Source organism: Anopheles coustani, chromosome 2 (genome assembly GCF_943734705.1).
Source record: "Anopheles coustani chromosome 2, idAnoCousDA_361_x.2, whole genome shotgun sequence".
NCBI lineage: Eukaryota > Metazoa > Arthropoda > Insecta > Diptera > Culicidae > Anopheles > Anopheles coustani.
Genome location: NC_071289.1, coordinates 70474476 through 70495703, shown reverse-complemented (window position 1 = coordinate 70495703; position 21228 = coordinate 70474476). Strand labels below are relative to the sequence as shown.

Sequence of the window (21228 nt, the reverse complement as noted above, 5' to 3'; positions counted from 1 at the left end):
GATAATTAACACGGCTAATGATAATGATTACCGACGTCTGGGTGGCACGCGCTACCACCTTCCCACCTTCGCGTCGTGGGAAGCGATCATAAACGTCGTCACTCGCAGGGAACTCGTTGTGGAAGTAGTAAAAATAAAAAAGAGGCACGAAAGGGAAGAAAAAACCGACCATAACCTTCCGATCGTATCTCCGGGTCGGTAGCATAATGTGCGCATAAAAGTAACACAACCATCCACTCGCTAGCAGCAGAAGCCGAGCATTGAGCGACTCGATATGATCGATGGATTGATTGTGATCGTTCCGTTGTCGCGTGATGATTGAGGGAAAAAAAGCTGAAGCATTCTGGACCCGGTTGCGGGCGGATAGTTTCTCGATCGCCAATGAGATCGGGAGGTCCTGTTGGATGCCCGATTTGGCTGGGCACCATTTCACACAACACGCTTCTCTTTTTTTACAAGCTCCAACTAAGGATCAGACCCCGGGAGTTGTCTAGCGTAACATAAATCGACACCGGTATGCTGGTCGACGGTTGTTTGTTTTTAACTCGTCGAGACATCCGAAAGGCCGTTGCTTTCTTTGCCAGTTTTTTTTACGATCGCCTTTACGCTGGTGCAGTCGTGTCGATACAGTTTGTCAAGTTTTATGGCCCGCACACGCGTCTAGTACCTCATCGGTGCCCTGCAAGAAGCGCCTTTCCCTACCCTCAAAGCCGCCCTCTTTCCATTACGTTCCGCAACGAGGTTTTGTTCGCGCCTTTCGGACCAGCAGCCCCCCAAACCCGAAGCAGCTCCGGGTAGTTAACGCCCAACGCGGAGAGAGCTTTACTTTTGCGTGCCTCCACCGTTAAAAGTAATAACTTTTTGCTCCCGTTTCGTTCTTGCAGGTCGTTCGGGCGCGGGGGGGGTAGGGGGGGTTTATGGCTAAAATAAAAACTAAAGATAAACAACGAAACAAAAACACACCATACTCCTGCTTTTATGAGCCATTGCTGCTAATTTGTCTACCGACCGGCGATAGGAGAAAAGCACATACACAGCCACACACGCACACCATGGGCTCGTACGTGGGTAGTTCCTGTGCGCTTCCGGAGGATTGATTTATGCTAGTTCAATCAAGATTTGCGTTTAATGTTTGTGCAGCTAAATGGCCACGGAGGGAATGGCAGGTGAAAAACAGTCGGGGCTTTTTTATGGCCTTAACAATAGTTTTATTGCGCTACTTTACAACGAGACTTGCTGTGGGAGAAGCAGTCTCGATTGCCCGTCGAGCCTTGAAGAGGATGTGATTTATTTACTCACAGTCAACACTAATTCGCCCGGTTTGTTTTTGTGGACCATTTTGCTGAGTTTGTTTTCTTCGGGCTACGGTCCTGCGTAATCATTCGGTTTCAATAGCTAATTTTTCTTCAGATATTATAGACACACTCCATCTTGACCGCACGCAATATTTTTGTAAAAGTCTCTTTAAATGATAGCTTTCTTACTGTACGCGCTAACTGTCAAACATTAAATCAGCTTTTGTAAACGAAGTGCACGTGACATGTTTCAGTTGCTAACCAAAATTTGGGTTTCCAATGTTTTCTCCTTCCACAAATCAATCCAAGTAAGCATTCGTGTGCATTTTCATAGAACTCAATCGTTTTATCGTTGTCATCGTAATATTCTGTAATATCGGAATACATTTCATTTATTCTAATGTTTTTAAGTAGAATTGAAAATTTTCCTAACTTCATTTGCGTAAAATTTAGCTAGAAGCGATGTTAGGAACTAAGATGCTCAATTGAGTCTATAAATACAGTCAATTGAGATGCTTGAATGTTATCATGCGATAAAAATGTCTATCTCTTTCTTTGGGCTTAAATGGGTAATTTCCCAGGTTTAACTTATTTAAAAATGTACTAAACCAAATGTTGCCCATTTTTTTAATATTAATTTCATATTTGCACAGCTATTTTATATACGCTATAAAAATATGTCTTTGAGTGTGGCTCTTTCCCATCTTTTTATCACGCCGTTTCTTAAGCATTGGTTTTAAAACTCGTGTACCATCAGACACTCTCGCAACAAATGGCTGATGGTCGGCACTCCACACTCCCGAGGAGCCGGAAAAATGGAGCCATCTAATTGCTCTTGCTTTTCTGGGTTTAAATCGGGTGGTTTCTGCTTTTCCCCCTCCAGCTGTGCATCATTCCCGGCATGTGGGGCGCGCGGGAGCAATCTGTTCGGGTGGTAATGGCTCGATCGAAATTGAAGGTTCGCTGCCGAAAATTGAATTATACGTAAATTGTTTAATTCACTCCGCGGCACACGGAGTCGGAGCTCGCCTTCCCCATCGGGCCCTAGATATCGCAGTCGCCGACCGAGTTGCTAAGCACGTTTATGCTTTTCGGTGTGTTTTGTTGCTTGGTAGTTTTTTTTTTCTGGTACGCTTTTCCCCACGCGTCTATTTGAACACACACACACCATTTGAACGCTGACGGACGCCATGGTGGAAAAACCGACCATCCGGTAGCCCGCACTAGGTGGCGTTTATTCTTTTTCACCCTCCGGTTCCATTTTGCTCCAATGAAATCATTTTCCCTTGCCTACACACAAACGCAAATAGGAGAGAAAGGAAAACTCAGGGACAGAAATGCGTCAGTTCATTTTGTTTTTTCTTGTGGTGTGGCGCCTTCCGTTTCAAGTATATATTTTCTCGTACACAACGAAAAAAGGTTTGATAGGAAGCACACAATGCATAAAATTACACCCTTCATTTTGGGTTCGCGGGCTAAATTCAATCTTTGGTTTTGGGAATGCATTTCTCGCGCACAACCGTTTAATGGTGCGTCTGTTGACCATTACACCTTGATAACCAAACCTTTTTCCGACCAAACACCAGCACACGATCGTGCGCGCGATAATTGTAACGTTGTAAAGGTAGTGCATTAGCTAAAAACATTTATTGATTAATTTTTTCTCTGCTCCCGGGCGCTTTTCTCCAACTCCTCCCCGGCAGGTACGGTGGCATCCGGAGCGGCTATCAACATTTCAGCGGCCAGGGAGGCCAGGATTCGGGCTTTCCGAGTCCGCGCGGTGCCCTCGGCTACCCGTTTCCACCGATGCACCAGAACACGTACTCTGGCTACCACTTAGGCAGTTACGCTCCACCCTGCGCTAGTCCACCAAAAGATGGTAAGTTTTCCGGCAAAACGAAAAACAAAAAAACCGCAAAATTGGTGTTCAAAAGTGCTCCAAGAGTGTGCAGATTTTTTTCCTCTCCCCTGAAGCGAATGTGTGCAAAAGTGATACGAGTGTGACAAGAAAATGAGCGGCGGAAGCGATCGCGAAAATGCTATGTGGTTGAATGATCGTAACGTGTTTATCCGTTTCTAAAGTGTTACTTCAGTGTTCACTCGAGTGAGTTCGAGTGTAAATGTGAAAAAGGCTATTTTTTTATGTGCAGAAATGGATGGGACTTTTTATTCTTTCAACGAAGCTAGCGGTGACATCGTTATGACAGTTTGATTTCCCATTCGGTGGAGGGAGTTATTCCGATGTTTGTTAATAGACTTAATTAGTTGAACCCAAATATTCAGGGTAGGAGACGTTTGATCAAGATGCGACTACCATTAGCTAAAACAAAGCGGACTAAAAGACGAGCTTTTTCATAATGAACCAACACGTCAAATGAAATATTCATTCAGACAATAATTAAAGAGGCATTTGATAAATATTCTACTTCACCTTAAATATTCGCCTCAGGACGGTTGACGGAACGGGAAAACAACCGCCAGGTTTGGGTTTATAAATTGCACAACATTTGTCTGATGCACCATCAAGTATAGCAAAATAAAACAGTTTGCGTATTTTTTTTGTCCAGTTTTATTCATTCGCAAAACTCAAAACAAGAAATAAGTCGCAAAAAATACATAATGACCCAAAGATAAACTAACTCGGTTAAGTTTTACGGACGGATCAAATTGATGCTACGGCCATTTGTTCATATTAGCTTGAAATGAATAAGTAATAAAACATTTGCTAAACGACCAGACCAGCAAGGATTGCAAGATAGTTTTTGTGTTTCAAAAGAAGTAAGAATATACAAAAGGTTCGACGGAGACGTTTCGCTTCTAAGCACCTTGGCTCGTGCCACGGTTGTGTGTTGTTTGAGGGCGCAAAGGTGCAAATTAAATTAGATTCCAACCGCGGCGCTCGTCGGAGGGTTGCAAAAGTCGAGCAAAAAAAATTTGGCGCCAGCGCGAAACAGCTTGCTCTAAATAATAAAATATGGTTCGAATAAGAGAAGGTGATCAACCGATAGAAAAAAAAGCACGAAACAATAAAAAAGGACCCTTGTTGCGGGCACAAATCGAATCGACACCACGACCGTCCCTCCCTAGCTGAGAGCGGAATAAAATGGCGCAAGGGAAAGAAGCACACAATAACACCGTGCAACTGTCGCTCGGAATGAAAACGCCGACGGCTGGCGTCTGTGGTGCCCTTAGGAAAACCCCGGGCCGAGGTTGCGCCGGTTCGTTCGGAACAGTTCTCTCAAAAGAATTCCGTTCCTCAGCGGACGATTTCCGGTACCGGCGTGCCGGATCGGTTGGTTGGTAGGCGGTTCCCGGGAACGGCTAACGTCCTCGGGGGGAAAACGATAAAAAAATACGACGGAACAAAAACACATCCAACGATCCCGGCCAGCTCCCAGGATTGCTTGTATTTTCTTTTTTTTTTTGTCATGCAAAACACGCTCCGACGAACCACGCCATGTGATCGCATTGACATCAAGCGGAATGTGAACGCTTTCAGCTGTGTCCTGTCCACAGCGAACGACGCTTCGATTGAACTCCCATTCGGGTTCCTTCCACGGTTCTCTTCTATTTGTGTGCGTCTCAAAGCGCTCCCCCTTTCATACTCGCTTCCGGTTGCGGCACCATTTTCCGACCAATCCGAGCCGATGGCACAGAAGGACGACGAATGGTACGCATCGACACTGAAGACCAAGAGTCGTCGCAAGTGTCGGGGACGGATGTGATTTCTCTCATTTGAATAATAAAAGTGCGTCAACCCATATGGAGGGCTAGGACGAAGTGCGGGAAGGACCATAGGGTAGAACCCGAACCGGAAACCGGAAGCGTCCGGCGAGCAAATTCGCGCGACGATCAGCGACTGTTTGTGTGGCGCGGCCTCTTATGATAGGCATGATATAACAATTTTATCGATGACTTTTGCGAACGAATGAAAGTGAACGCCAGTCAAAGAAAGAACCGTTTTGCGTCTTTTTTCCCGCTTCATGGTAGAACATACAACAAAAAGGTTTACAATATTGGCAGAAACATAAAAATAATACACATTTCAACCCATTTGAAAGTGGATTTGTGTGATTGGTTCTTATGTTCTGATTCAGCATGAAATACCGTAACCTCAAAATAACCTCGTACCCGAATTAACATCTAAATCCAAAAATCCAGCATTAAAAATGATTTAAGAACAAACATCCACACATTTTGCATTTTCCGACTCGATCGCAAAGTACAACTGCTTCGACAGACGATCGCCAAAACTGTGTGGAAAACGGTTCGTTGCCTAAAGCTCTCCACCGGCGAGCGAAGGAGGACTCCCGGGAGAAATCGTAGCCTTTTGGGAATGCGTGCCACAACAGGCTCGCCCAGAGCCGGACCCCAACATCGAACACACCTTTTACGTATATGTAGGGCATACCGAAAGGCGAAGGACCGTCGCCAAGGATTTCTACGAAAAACCGGCAAGCTCCCGCCGCGAAGCGGATTTAGGCCCTCGGCTTCGGCGTTTCGGACGCCTTCGCTTTCCGGGGACAGTTTCCCGTAGATGGTGTGCGGGATCTGCGTGAGCATATCTCACTCCCCTCCCAGGGAGACTGGGTCTGTGCCTTTGTTTTAAGTGGTCAAAATTAATGTTTTAGAAAAATATGTTGTCATATGTAAACAAACCTTTTTGCACATTGATGAACAACATTGTAGAAAATAAAACCCCGAAAAGTGTTCAACCAGTTTAAACTTGACCGACTTTCGTCCAACATCGCGCCCTCAGTTGCATTTTGTGAATATTTTATCGCCGACTCGGGTGAATGAGTTTGATTGACACAAAAGACACTCGGGGGGAAGACGCGGATTGCGTCTCTTTCTCGTGCAAAAAGTGACGAAGAGGTGGATAAAAATCACGATACAAAATCGAACACATCCCGCTGCCAAAGGCAGAACCTCGGCCACCAAAGCGCGTACTGCTGAAGGGAAAATAAGAAACACAACCAACATCGGTGTACGAAGGGCATTGTAGTGCCGGAGCGAAAACCTCGGTGCGTCCTCGGTGGTTTTGTATCGAAAGAAAACGAAGTTTCGAAGATAAAAAAAAACCCGCGAATCTGAGCACCCATGCGTCGCACCCTTCCGCTGGTTTTCGGAAACCCGGGAAACAATTCGCGGTGCGTATGTTGTACGCAACCGTGCACATGTCTCCTTCGAGGAGCACGCTGTGCACGCTGGAATAATTTATTCCCAGCTTCCCTCCCCGCACGCTCGCGATCGGTCGCGATCGGAGGAGTCTTCGTTACCTGTTCGGAGTGTATTTTTTTGTAGTTGCTTCATCTACGCATGTGTCATGCGCGTCATGCTTTTCCGTCAGCAGTCACTCAAACCCCCTTCACAAGTGTTCAGCCCGCGCGCGAGCAAGAGTGAGAAAATGCGAAAAAATATATAAATAAAAAACGACAACCCTCCCCGGGAGATCGACGGATTGTAGAGAAAAGAGAAAAAAAAACAACCCGGCAAAAGATGTGTTGATGCTCGTCAGCAATAATGAAAGACAAAATTCAAAAATACTTTGTTGTGAAAAGGTTGGCGCTTTTTTCTCGAGGCAGATTTTTAATGCATCGTTTTGGGGGGGAAACGCACGCAAAAAGATCGTAATCAAATCGTGTTGTTGAAATTGCTGGAAGATGCGTTTTGGGTTCACATCCCACCCGCCCAAAAGTATTGTCTGATAAGAGATGGAAATTGAAAATTATCCTATGTGTTGACGAAATGAATGGAACACATGGTAGCGAGCGATGAGAAGTGATCGTTCAAATTCGGTTCAAATCAGATGTAGTTTGATATCAATTTGGTGGCCTCCAAAGAAACACCCACCAAACAAACGGAGGTAAACAACGGGGGTAATGTTTCAATATTTTTAACCTGCGGTGCATACAGTACGACACAGTACAGTAGCACACTCCACGATGGAGCCAGCAGTAGGGCAGACACACGAACACGAAATGGACGAACAAACACGCACCACGCAATATGGCTTCTCCATTTCCCGGCCCGCGCGGGCGCATACCAACCCCGCTGATCGCGTCGGTGCAGTGCGTTTGTATGGGTGCTTGGTGCGCAGGTGGAGGAGGTGGGGGGGGGGGGGTATGTTGGTACACATAAATTAACATTTTTGATTAAATATAAAGCAACGTATTTAATGCACCTTTGTGCGCTTGGGGTTTTTTTTTCTCCCCTTCTATGTGTGCATGATGGATGCATTCCAGGGTGTGATAGTTGTTCGTGTGCGTGTGTGTGTATGTGTGAATATTGGTTCTTTTAACACTTTATTTAACAAATATGCTCATTTTTCTTCCGCTGGTGCTGTGAAGAGTTTACTGGAACAACTTAAAACACGCACGCTATTTAGTGGAATGGTTTTGTTTTGGAAACTGAACGATATTTCGAGACTCACGAGTTGAAACATATATTCATCAAATGAAACTTTTGTTTACCTAGTTGCTGTCTTCTATAGTAGCAAATACATTTTCCAATTCAACAGAGACATTTTATATCACAAGAAAATAAAACAAACTGAATGATGGGGTTACAAACCAAAGATGTAAAAATGGCTAATTATTTAACACAAAACTATTCGTCTTTTTCAACCTCACGAATTTAAAAATAAAACATTTTAACAATATCATCAAAACAAGCTTTTTTTGTACTTATAGAAGACTTCAATTCTATAGTTGTAAATACATTTTTAAGTTCAACCGACGTCGAAGTTCAAGTTTTCTGCAACTAGAAAAAACACAACTAAACAATATTTTTTCAAATATTAGAAAGATGGGAAAATGGGAAATTTGTATTTCAACCAGTATAGATTTATGCTGGAAAATAAATGGTCAGTCAAAATTTGAATTCAAAATCATGCAAAGAAATAATTCTTGATTCACCACCAGAGAAAATGTCGCTGCAACAATGTTGCCTAAAACGATGCAAGGAGTTGAAGTCAAACTTTTCCACCGGCGAAACTGTTCAAAACTGCGATGGAAATCAATTGCTTTCCAATCCGGTCCAACCAGTCCCGTCCACCAGGGAAGGGTGGGGCGATTTGCCAGCCGTTGGGTGGAGAATCTAAAATCCGAAGTGATGCAAATGAAGTTTGTGCACTTTCTGCAACACGCACCCCGGGCGCGGTGTGGCTGCCCGTCGTGGACAGTCTTGTGACGTGGCGCTTCAGTTTTCCCGTCATCCAGGGTGGCCCGCTTTCCACGGGAAGGCAAATTCAAATCGGGTCAACCGAAACCAGCGCGACCGCGTTTGATCGATACTTTCGTGTTGTGTCCCGTTGACCCGTCAACATTGTTGCCGGACCCGCGCGCGCGCCTCCGATGCACTCACGCACTGTGCACGTTTGCATTTGCGGCAGTATCGGTGTGCATCCGGTGCATCTTTTCCTCTCCCGCCCCCTTGTATCACCCTCCCCACGACGGGTGGAACGGTGTTAATGAAATCATTATCGTCTCTTTCTGCGCACCGCTGGTGGATGCAAGGGCTCGCGTCGCCTCACCGTCGTCGTCGGCTACATCGCTTAGGTCTGGTACCGCCCACAGGGAATGCTCGCGGAAAAATCCTTATCACTCTCCCACCCTCCCTCCCCCTCGATTCCAGCACATCCGCGACGGGCGGTTTGTAATTTCAATTTTCATCATCTGCAATCGATCTTCTCTTCTCTCTTCTCTCTCCAACTACCGGTTTTTCCCCGTATCCGCCACCACCACCCTCACCGACGTCCGCCGCCGCCGCCGCCGCTGCCGCCGCCATGCACGCGCACAACGCTGCTGCGTCCGGCCCGAACGCCGCCGACGGTGACGCGCATTTCCTGCTAGATAAATTAGAAGACACCGGTCTGCGGGTAAACGGCAAGGGCAAGAAGATGCGCAAACCGCGCACCATCTACAGCTCCCTGCAGCTGCAGCAGCTCAACCGAAGATTTCAGCGAACACAGTACCTGGCGCTGCCGGAGCGGGCCGAGCTCGCCGCCAGCCTCGGACTGACGCAAACGCAGGTAAGTGTTTTTCCCGTTTTCTCCTCCCTTTCCAACTAGCTCAAACTTGGGCGAAAAGCTATTGACAACAGCCAAGTGCACGAATTCTTTGGCGACTGTTGAGTAATTCTTTTAAAAAATCAACGCATTTGACCAAAACTGGTCAAACTTGTCTGTTGCAAATCTAATAGACAAACATAATATTACTGTATCACTCAGTCAAAAGTTGCTTTTCTATTTGTTTCCCAATCAAACTTATTTTTAATTTACGTCCAAAACAAATCTCTCCGCATGCAACAAACCCTCCTTCCAAAATCCGGGGGGTTCGTCACCGTACGCCCGCGTACGTCACTGTGGCCAAATTTCTTTATTAGATTTATTAAGCAAATTACCGAACGGAAACACGCGGAACCCCCGAAAAGCCGTGCCGAATATCGATATCGACATAATAACGGCTAATTTGCGACAGCGGCAAACAACAAATCGGGTTGATGAAAAACAAAACTGTTTGGAAAAAAAAAACACGGAAGGTGCAAACTTTCCAGCCCAATCCCCATAACCCTCTCGTCGCTCCCGGGAAGCCATCGAAACCAGGTTGAATAATAAAAAACATTCGGTTTAAGGAAAATGTTTCCACGAAAAAACCGAGCAACGTGGCACAGATGTGGTGTGTTGGTTGGTTTTCCACCGCACCAAAGGGTGTAACGTGACACTCGAGTGGTAGATTTTTGGATTGGAAACTTTTCGGAGTGTACCGCAAAAAGGAAAAGGAAAAGAAAAATGGGGGTCGCTTCGACTTCGATTGAGTCAATTTCATGCAAAACATTTTTATTTAAGTTGCCTCCGGTCACTGAGCGGGGAGGAGTGGAAGGTGCAGCAGGGGCAACCGATTCGATTAGCACCGATTCACACAACCTTTGACGTTGGTTGGAGGGGTGTGCGGTGTATTGGCCGGAGTTTTCCCGAACCCTCGACGTGGAATAGCTTTTGGTTTTCCTTTTGATTGACAAGTGTATTGTAGAGAGGCAACCTCCCCCTCCCCCAACAAGAACTCCCTTTCCAACCAATACCGGCCCAGTTTGAGTTCCATTGGCATGCTCATTCCAATTGCAGACAGAAGGTTTGTTCCTTCGGTGATGCGTTTTTCTTTCCCTTCCTGGCCCTCCAACCGTCCCGTTTCCGGAGTGAAAACATTTGCACCCCTCCGACCCGGGAGGTGGGTGGAAAAAATAGGAAACACTTGGTAGTCCAAACAAACAGTATCAACCCCGGGCGACCGGTTGGAAATGGATGCGTTTTCCCTAGCGTGCATGATGGCAGACCCTTAGTGTGGGGGGGGGGGAGGGAAATCGATTTTTTGAAAAACCAATCGGAACCAATCGTATGCCCCGTTGTTTCCACTTCTAATGATAGATAGATTTTCCGGACATGATGCTTTGTGTGGGTTAGTTTTGTGGTTCCCCGGAACCGAGGTTGGGAGGGAGGTCGGAAAAACACAAAAGGTTGAATGGCAACTTGACTTTCGCGCATGAATATAACATGATACTTGATGCCCTTTCCAGGACACACAATCGAGCGGCCGGAAAAACTTTGTTATCAAAGCCCTACTGAGCCGGGCCAGTTTCGTTTCTTTATTCCTTTTCATCGGGGGTCCTAAATCAGTGTCAGCGAGCACTTTTTCGGGGGTTGTTTGTGGCGAACGGATCGGATCCGTTGTGCTCGAAGCAACAGTCTTGGTACATTCTCCGCCAGCCGGAACTTGTGGGGCATTGTTTTTGTCTTGTTTTTCCCTTTTACTTTACTGACATCATGTTCCACAACATGTTCGCTGGTTTGTTTGTTTTTTTTTTTTTATATTGCTTTTCATTCGAACCCTTCCGAACGCAGCGCGAGTGGTGGGGATACCTTGCCCCGACGTGGTGGTGGTAGAAATGGTAAATTGAATTAACGTAACCTGCCCGCCCACTATCAATAAATTCGAATTGAAAACAAAAGAAGACGTGTCCGCCCGCTGACGCTAACTGGCCACCGCTCAGGGCCCCCATCCATCCCCACAAACCAAACCAACGCACCAGATGGTGCTCACTTCCTTGCTCCTCTTGCAGCTTCTTCTCAATCCCCTTGCATCCCCGGAGAACGGGTTCGGGGTTGGCTTCCAAACAAAGCGAGAAGCGAAGCACATTGGAACACGTTTTGGACAAGTAAAAGAGGAGTTACATTTTTTTTCTCTCGAAGACAACCGATGGCAATATTTACAAAAATGGGCACATCATCATCAACAGCATCGGTAACAACAAAACTAAAACATCAATACACCATATTTGTAGGTTTGTTTAAAAATTTGAATGATCATCATCCGATTTTTTAAAGCTTCAATTCAGATTGATTTGCATTTATCCAGAACAGGGCAGCTAGACAATTTGAGAAGAAGATCCAAGATTTATAAAAATTACAAACTAGTCATCTTCCCAAAACACGAAACCAATCAGTTGTGCAATCGTAAAATTGTTAACACGTTAACCGCCACGCTGTTTTAATACAGATTGTCAGTGCAATCAGTGTTGTTTAAATTTAGTTATCAAATTTATTGAACCAAAAACTAGGCTACCCAAAGTATACATTTTAGCTATCTTTATAACCTACCTGCTAGGACTTATCTAGTCCCTTTCTATATTAGAGTAAAGGGCGGATGAATATTGATGCTGTTACCCATTTTTTGAGTGATACGGCATGGAACATGTTAAAGGAATATAACGTTATATCATCATACTTCTTGGGCAGTACATCTTGTACGTTAAAATGAAATAGGAAATAAAAACATAAAAAAACATTTAACACGCATCAACCAAATCTTTCCCATCACAGATATGAATTGGCGAACAGAAAAATATGGAGCTCGTTCACCAGGACTCCTATATATTATTCGAAATAACAAACTAATAAATTCATCCATCATCTAGTGTTCTATTTAATTAATTCGAATTTTCTTTTTAAGAATCTTTTGTTTGTTTAATTTTGTGCCAACAAGGATGCGCTCCTTCGTTGTCGCAAACGAATTGCAATGCAACACGCTGCGATGAACGTTTTCATAGCCTTCCGCAGTGTCGCAAAGCCAGGAAAACGAGTTTTTATACAACTTTGGATCCATTCCTTTCCATGAGTGTCGCCCACATGGCCGTTCGCAGGCGGCAGCAAGCCACTATATGCGTGCAGCTACTAGAGCTACTGGCCGGGGCCATGATAAATGTGCTGTTGTGTCAGTGCGTTCGTGGATAATTTATGACAACCGGGCTGGCCGCGGACGTCCACTGTCCTTTCTCCACCACGATTGGGTGGCTTTCCTTCTCCCGGCCGTGCCCTCGTCAAACGGTCCCAGTAGAGCGGGGGTGGAACTCGAACTTTTGTGCCTCTCGGTTTTCTAGCCAAACACACCGACACCTAGCACGGGGTGTTTGCCGCCGGGAAGCGACCGTTCGGTTTTATTTATTCGTCCAGCCCATCCAGTAGCGATTCCTTTCGGTGGAAGCGAAGCCCGAGCTACCCGAAGAGACATGTGCCCGATGTCCGGTCGGACCTGGAATGGGTTAAATTAATTTAAATTAATGGTCGATATAATAAAGTTGCCCTCCCAGACGTTGGGATCGGTGTGGACGGCGAAAGCGATCCAACCAGTTCGCCTACGCACGACGCCAAAACGGAAAACCTCACCAACCGATCTCTCTCGGCGTTCTCGGCCCCATTGGTCCGATGAAATGCAAACGATGGATTGAGCCGATGGTGGTTGACAATTTGTTTTATCATCCAACTGTGTTTGTGTGTACATTCACCGTCTCGCCCCCTCCGCCGACGGGAGGCGCCATTTTGTGCAGGAATCGAAAGGGAGTATCAAAGCCTTTGGTGACTCACCAGCAAAATGGGTGCTCTGGGTGGGACGTTGCCTTCGCGGTCTCCGTTTTATGACTGCTGTCTGCTGAAGCAAGTGAGATTGATGACAACGACTTCAATCACAAGTGTCTTTAAATATTTACGGCAGGAACTTTACAATTGTCCTAAGTAAGTAAAGGCTCTTACAAATGTGTTTAACACTAGAATATATTAATTTGGAATCTTGACCGAATGCTTTTTAGGGGTCATTTTGACCCTCAAATCTGGAAACTGTTACTTTTTAGCATATTAGTTGGCTATCTTTTTGGCGTTTTTAATTTTTTCATGTACCACTTCATCACTCCGCTGTTGTTTTAGATATAGCTTTGGATTTCAAGAAAAGCCGTTTTTTTTAATATTCTGCCGTTTTTGAAATATTAAAATCGAAAATTACGTTGTTAAGTTTCACATTTTTGTCTTAAAACTAAAAATAATTCAAAAGTATTTAAGTTTAAACTCAGATAACAATATTTCTCAAACAAGAAAGAGTTAAAACTGGCTGCCCAAAGCATCTACTTGTGTTATTTGACTGTAGATTCGCGCAGTAAAAATGCAAGTCCTGGACCACCACATCAGGACCCTCCTTGAAAGCATTAACACTCGGTATTTTAGCACCTGCCTTACTACGCGTCCCGTATGTTGATTGCTACCGGCCAGCTCCTTGCCATATTCGATTGCTTCTGGTTTGCTTTACGTCGCCTTGCCGTGGCACAAACCAACAAAAAAAGGTTGAAAATAACACAGAAAACAGGAGTGCCAGCTCAAGCCCGAACGAGCATGGCATAATTGCAAGCGAGCGCGCTCCTCTCACGGCAAAACTATCATCACCACCATCATAATCATCCGGACCGACGTCTTTCGACACCTTTTCAGTCATTTGTCTCGTCGTCTTGGGCAGTCACCGGGGGTTAGGATTAGCCAAAACCGTCTCCTTCCCTAGGCGACCCCACGTCGATCTCGTTTGCTGGGAGGTGCTGAAATGTGGGTGCCCCTGTATGTCGAGCAAACAAAAAAGTTCGTACACATTACAATCATTACAATTACCTGCCCATGATCGATCCTTTGCGTTACGGGGGTAGGGGAGCAATTGTTTGGGCCCACCTGGGGGTAGGTGTGGAAAGCTCCCTTACATTCACATCACCCTTGTTGAGTGGTTCAAATGGTATTGATTAGGTGATGACCGCACACATTCCGCACAAAGGATTGGCGACAACCTGCGGGGAGGGTTATCATTTACCTACCGACGCCATAAGACGATCGATTGATGGGGACCGGGTAGCTACTAGTAGTCGGTCACGGGTGACAAATTAGCACTCATGTCAAGCAAAACTAATGCCCGCTCGCTCACCCCGAGCCGAAAAACACTTTCTTTCGTCGTTGGAAGGTTTTTCCAGCGGACAACGACCGCCGGACGTGTCATCCGTTCGACCGTTTCGTCCGGGACGGGTAAATAATTCAGCCGGTAGGTTGTTCAATGGCAAATTATAATTCAATTTGCACACCACCATGGCGCACCGAACCTAATAACCCTTCCAATTCCTCGCCCAACAGGTTGGCAATTTGTGCCTGCGATCAGAACCGAGACCTACGGAAGTACAGGGACGGGAAAACGCGCTGAAAACGTTTACAAAAATTGAGTAATTCCACCAGGGCACATCAACATCATCATCAGCCGGTACGGCTCGTCATTCTAGCGGCGCACTTTTATACATGGCGATTACTCTCACCTGTACCTTTACTTCGGGTGGTGTTATTGCTTTTCACTAAGCACTCCTTTCTTTTTCATCTTTCAGCTCGGTGGTCACTTTTTATTGCTTGTAATTGCTGGTTGACGATTATCGTTTCAATTAGTAACGCGGCCCCTCTCTTTTCTCACCCACCCCACCCCTCGGGTGAGGAGCTACTTTCCTTCCCCCTCCCCAGGGTGTGTGGTGCTTAATGCGTCGCGACACTTGCGCGACATTTTGAAAACTTGTACGCGTTTTTCCTCTTTCCCCCACGCCACGGTGGGACAGTTGACAGTTGCTGCACCGGAATGCATGATTGACTGGCGATGCTGTTTGGAAGTTTATTATGTTGTTGCTGCTGCTGCTGCTGCTGCTGCTTGCGGAAAAGCAGCTGGAAACCAACAGCTAATGCTCGCGTTGGGACCACGGGGAGTTTTTTTTCGTGCGTGATCCTGCGACAGTTTAATTGATCGAAAGATCAACTACGAGTGAATCATTTCGCGTGAAAAAACATGACTCGTTGAACATAAATCTATCGGTCATCATAAATCGACCGTCAAGGAAAGGGGAAGATTTTTCACATACCTTAGCAGCGGGTGAATGGCAGCCATAAACGGTGCCCTATGGGCTTTGGATTGGACTCGTAGGGGCTCACTCTGAAAGGAAAGGAAAGAAACCAAACATTGCACTGTAATGAAATCAGAACGACATTCTCCGATGAGGGTGGAATTGTGTAAAGATTCTAGGAAACTAGATGTAGAAGCCAGCGGCTATCGACAATAGGAATCAGAAGTTTCTGCTTCTGGAAACGAACACGATTGGCATCCAGATTAGTCAGCTTGTTGTTTATCCACTGGCAAATCCCCAGCCCATTCCGATCATCAAGATTCAACGCACAGTGGTTTACCCGAAGGTGGAAAGTGATCTATGACAACGATCCGTTGACAATTAGATCATGGTGGACTTCTTTAGTCATTAAAACAATATGAATCATTTAATGGAAAATACAGGGAAAATAGTATGATTTGCCCTACTGATTCATTAGTTCTCTGTTAATGTTTTCTCCAGTGCCCTTTAACGTGGTGTTAGAAAAAGAGTAAACGATAGGCGTGATCGTAAATCCCTTAATTAATGTTTAATATATATCGAAGATTTGATTGACTTTGATAATAAAGGAACTGAAAATACTTTTACAATTTTACTGCCATTTACCAATTGCGATTTGAGTGTCCAAGATTTTTGTAGGATATTTTATTTTGCAATCTAGCAGTGTATGTTAATACCTAACCCCAAGACAATCCGCTATGCACAATGTTCGCTTTCTAGCTTTCCCACTTGACGATTCGTCGTAACTTCCAAAGTTTGCTCTTAACCTGACGCGAATGTCGCGCCAAAGTCAAGCCGGTAGGGAGTGAGTCAGAAGTGACGGGCACCATACCATCTGTGCGGGACCGGGTCCGTTGTGCGGCTGCCAACTTGCCAGACGGCCCGGTCCACTGACAGCCAACCCGAAGCGACGGCGACGACTCACACAATATATACACTGACGGATAAGCACAACCGGACGGACGGACAGCAGCCACAGGGAGCACCCGCACCCGCTCGGTACGATGGTGCTGATGCGTGCGATCGCGACCCGTTGAAAAATCAATTTATCATCGAATATAATTGCTTCAATTATTGTGCTATGTTGCCGTTTTTTTTCTTCCCGCTTCTCCGCCAACGTCTCCCAAAGTTTCCGTGCGTTTCCAATAGTTTCCAGTCGAACGGAACACCGCTGGTGAATCGACCTCCGAAAAGCACGTTGCGTCCCGGGGAATGAACTTGCTCTTGGAAGCGGATTGGTACGCGCCACGGGACCGGTACGATACTTCTGCAAACTTCAACGGCAAACAACAACCACCACCAGCAACAGCAGCAGGAGCAACATACCATCCATCCATTGGATTATGGTCGCCTCTTGACGTCCCCGGGCATGTGAGGGCTTCTGATGGCTGGTAGTTAGTCAATTCAGTTTGTTGATGGTTTGTCGAATGTAGTTTATCCTATCTCGGTTTGCACGGAAAGGAGTTTTTTTGCGTGAAGGACCTGGTTAAGTTGCACACAACCATGGGAAGAGTTGAGTTTTGCGTATGTTTGTGTTAACATTCATGAAAGCCTTTTTGCGAGATTACTAAAAAGAAATCAATACACATTAAACTATCTTTCCATAATTCACTTTTTGAAGGTTGATTTAATCCCAGCAGCATGACTTTAAAACACCCCCGATTTAAAGGACACCCAACCATGAGATCCTCTTTCGATTGGGGTGAAATTGGAACAATTTTTCAACTAATTAGACTCTCCCCGCTGCCAGCAAAACCGTCGGATCAGACGCGCCCTTGCATAGCGACGTAGTAAACAGTTCACCCCGTGCGGGTGCTGGCTGAAACAGGACTCCCCGAGCCGGATTTCATCCGCGGCCTGCGAGAGAGCCCGACCCTAACGCAGCAAGCAACCTGACGCCTGCGACCGGCAGAACCCAAGGCTAATGATGCTACTACGCACAGATACGGCACCACTAATTGGTTTAGGGTTAAATCGGTAATTAGATGCGTCGACGGTTTGCTCCCGGTTTGGCCGGGACAGCGAGGGCACACACACACACACTCAGTGAGTTCTACGATTTCTGGTGCCAGAAGCAACAGAAGAGATCGATACAAAATGGTGAAGTGCAGCCCGCCGGGAGGCGTTCACTAGTTCGAATGACACAGCGTCTTTGGCCCCGACCGGCCGGGTGGGATCGATTGTATTTCTCCTTTCCGGAGGCACTCTCACTCTGTTTCGCACGTCCACGAGCAATGCGAGGGGATCCATGAAGCCCATCGGCTTCAAGCTCATTCATTCTTTTGATGCAACGCTTTCCACGTTCAGAAGTGTGAGCTGGTTTGCTGTCTTGAAAGGAGCTGAAGTTCTCATGCACTCCTTCCCGGCTCGATTGCTGAATCATCGCAAAACTTCACACGGTAGCTGCAAAAATGGCGGCTCACCGTTTTTGAGAGCATTCAGATCTACAAATACAAAAGGAAAAAGACAATATAACAGTACACGAAATCGTTTTTGAATGGGAAAAACAAATGTGCTGTTCAACACATTACAATCTCTTTAAGATAAATCATCGCAAAAGTTGCACCTAGGTGTTATTCGATTAAAAATCAACATCGACGCTCGAGAAGGTGCTAAGCGCTATGCAAACCACGTGCCATCTCAAACGTTGCGATCGTCCAAAAATCCAACCTACAGCATCGTTTGCAGAAGAAGTCCTTGTTATTTCCACGACTTCCGTTTAATGATCGGATCGGACAATCGAATCAGCATGGTGCTCCGGTGTGGTAGATGATTCGACTCAGCATCCCAGAGAGCTGACCGCAGCAGATCTAAAAAGCTTGCGGGACCCCCTGCCGGGTTAATAACGTATGCAATGTTGCTGCTGCTGCTGCTGCTCCTTTCGACGACGACGGCGGCGGCGGCACCGTCAGGCGTCAGGCCACTTCTCGGCTCGGTTCCTAATGGATCACAACAACGCACGGCGGGGGGTTTCGAGGCTCGAGTTTGGCCAGCAAAACAGCACGACCCGACATTGGACGTCCGCTTGCCGTCAGCTGAGGTACGGGAACCTTTTGCCAACCCTTCTTTCGCCTGCCAAAACAAAAAAGGAAACAAAACTAAGAAACAAAAACAAGAAAAAAAAACAGCCCACACTCTCTTCGACGAGCCGCGGACAGAGGATAATCGAAACAAATTAGTTGATTTTATGAGGGCCACCTGCCGCCGGGTCGTGGCGGGCTTTTTCCTCCGCATAGGGTTCCCCGGGAAAAAAGCAACCCTTTTTCGCGAAGCCCGACCCGGGGTGCGATGTGTCGAGACTAATTTTATATCCGGTCGGTTTCCATTTGCCACAAATCAACCGTGGCGGCGCCAGTTCTTTCCGATCGCCTTGGCACATCGACATTTCAACACACATTTTTCTTACGTTTCCTTATTATGCAAGGAAAATATTTTTATCAATCAGAAATTGATTTCAAACCGTTGACCTATTTAAGACCAACATTTTTCAATTGCAAACCGTTTGATTCGTCCTTCTCATTTCCGTCAAACACAATGTGTCAATCATTAGCACCACATTCCAAGAGGCATCGCTAGTAACGATTTTCCAATTTTCGACAGGCAATTTTTCAACGCACAACTCCCCCTTTTGATAACTTCATCCGTGTTTCTTCCGGCGGGAATTCGAAAGGAACGCCCCACTGCCCCTTATCGATCGGATCACCATTTTCCGCTTGGATGCAAATCGTTAAATAAAAACAGAACGAAACACAGGGCTAGCAAATAAATTACGGACGCACGCACGCGGGGCCCAAAAATCGATAAAGGTCAATTGTATTCAATTACTTGCCGCCCTTGATCAACCCTTGCCGAGAAAGCGGATGGCCAATGTAGAAGAAAAAAGAAAAGGAAAGCGCGTGTGTGTGTGTGTGAACTAAAGTGCATCGGTTGGGCTCGGGGGGAATTTAACATGGTTCATCGGAAAAAGTTAAAAGAAAGGGTTACACGAAGGATCGATCGCAGGCGCAACAACGCCGATCAAATAAGGCACGATCCAGGCACGAAGAAGAAGAAACTGGAAAACCTACGCAGTAAAGGGCGCCCCTAGGGGGACACGCAGCAACGCATTGGATTCCCCGACACCCCCTTTCGGCGGTGGCTCTTGGCCAGCGCGGGCAATTGAGCTGTAATAAATTTAATTAGCCTCAACCGTTATGATTTACGATGAGTTCTATCTGCAGCGCGCAACTCGCAACTGGCGTGGTCGAATGTGGCCGCCCGGACCGGAAGTCGCGTTTAGGGACTTATCGTGGTCGGTTTGGTTTCGTTCGGCAGCCGGATAGATGCCGGTGGTCATCGAGATACACACGCGGGGATGCCCGGGAGGGGGGTAAACTGGTGAAGCCCGTGAACTAGAACACAATAATTGACATATGGTCGTGGAGCCGCCGTTCGACAGCAGAGCAGCAGAATCTCTTCGGCTCGCTCGGAAACTGGCCGCTGTCTGTAGCCCGCCAATCCGGATTTCCCGGCGTGCAACGGCTTTGGTGCACAATATTGTCTAATTAACTCATTTATATACATATACGCAACAGTTTGCATTATCATATTAATCACCCGCGCAGGCCATCACTGGCCGGGCACTATTTCCATACTGAATTGGTAGCATGATATTGAACCATTTTTTCTGATTCTTTTTCTCTTCATCTCTCTCTCTCTCTCTCCCTTACGATAACGCAGGTTAGTAACTGGATGGATGCATTTGCCTCTACAGATTGCAGGCCCGTGGGAAGAAGAAATCAATTTTCCTTCGAATTATACGCAACGATGGTCGATGGTGGAAAGCGACGTGAGTAATAGAGATTAAGGAAAGCACGCACCTGAACTTGGGCTTATCGAAACCGTCCGGAGCTGGTTGTATAAAAATGCTAATTCTTAACTACGCATCATTTTTGATTAAACGAGGAATAAGGTCGTTTTGGGAAGTTGAACGTGACACGAGGAGCTTTCGAATGTGCCAAACAGGATGTACTTGCGCGTTGGCGAAGATATTAATGATGACTCCGGCACAGAAACAGAAGCTCTTCACATCATCGTTTACATCATTTGCCTAATAAATGAGCTGGCCGAAAAGAAGGTGAGCAAGTTACGAGCCCCAATCGTGACGTGAAACCAATCGATGCTGTCAAACGCACCGGGGTGTACGCTTTAGAAAACACTCTGAAGGCTGGATGGGTGGATCAAGGATCAGTCTCGTTCCTTTTGTTCGAGCGTTCTCCGCCAGTCGAAAAAAATAGAACCGAACCCGAACGGAGATCGATCATTGCATTCCTTTGATCTCGACCAGTTGAGATTTGGTTCGAGACAAATGATTCGGGAACCCGCTTCCCATTGAGGAGCAAATGCGTGGTCCGGCCGTTTGGTGCCGCTTCTGGTGCTGCTGCTGTAGTTGCTGTTGATGTTGTTGTTGTTAATCTACGTTAATTAAATTTCCTTTTTCCCACTTCAACCCGGCACCGGGGATTCCTTTGCCGACCCGTCGCGTCGCGGTACCCGGCATGGACGGCATTGTTCTCTTTCTTCCGCGGGTTTCATCGACCACGCACACGTCCATTCATCTATTCTTCGCCGCGCGCGGCGACGAGGACCCCAAATGGGTTCGTGAAAAGGTTCCAGGGCCCAGCGT

The 21228-nt window shown here is 46.3% G+C and overlaps 1 protein-coding gene across 1 annotated transcript in view; it reads left to right on the top strand.

The window, feature by feature from the left end:
* LOC131266606 (homeotic protein distal-less) overlaps nt 1-21228 on the top strand; it is a 59604-nt gene that overhangs the window by 1714 nt on the left and 36662 nt on the right. The window contains exons 2-3 of the mRNA XM_058269197.1: nt 2999-3174; nt 9149-9327. Of these exons, the coding sequence (XP_058125180.1) occupies nt 2999-3174; nt 9149-9327 (355 nt within the window). The remainder of the gene's footprint in view (nt 1-2998; nt 3175-9148; nt 9328-21228) is intronic.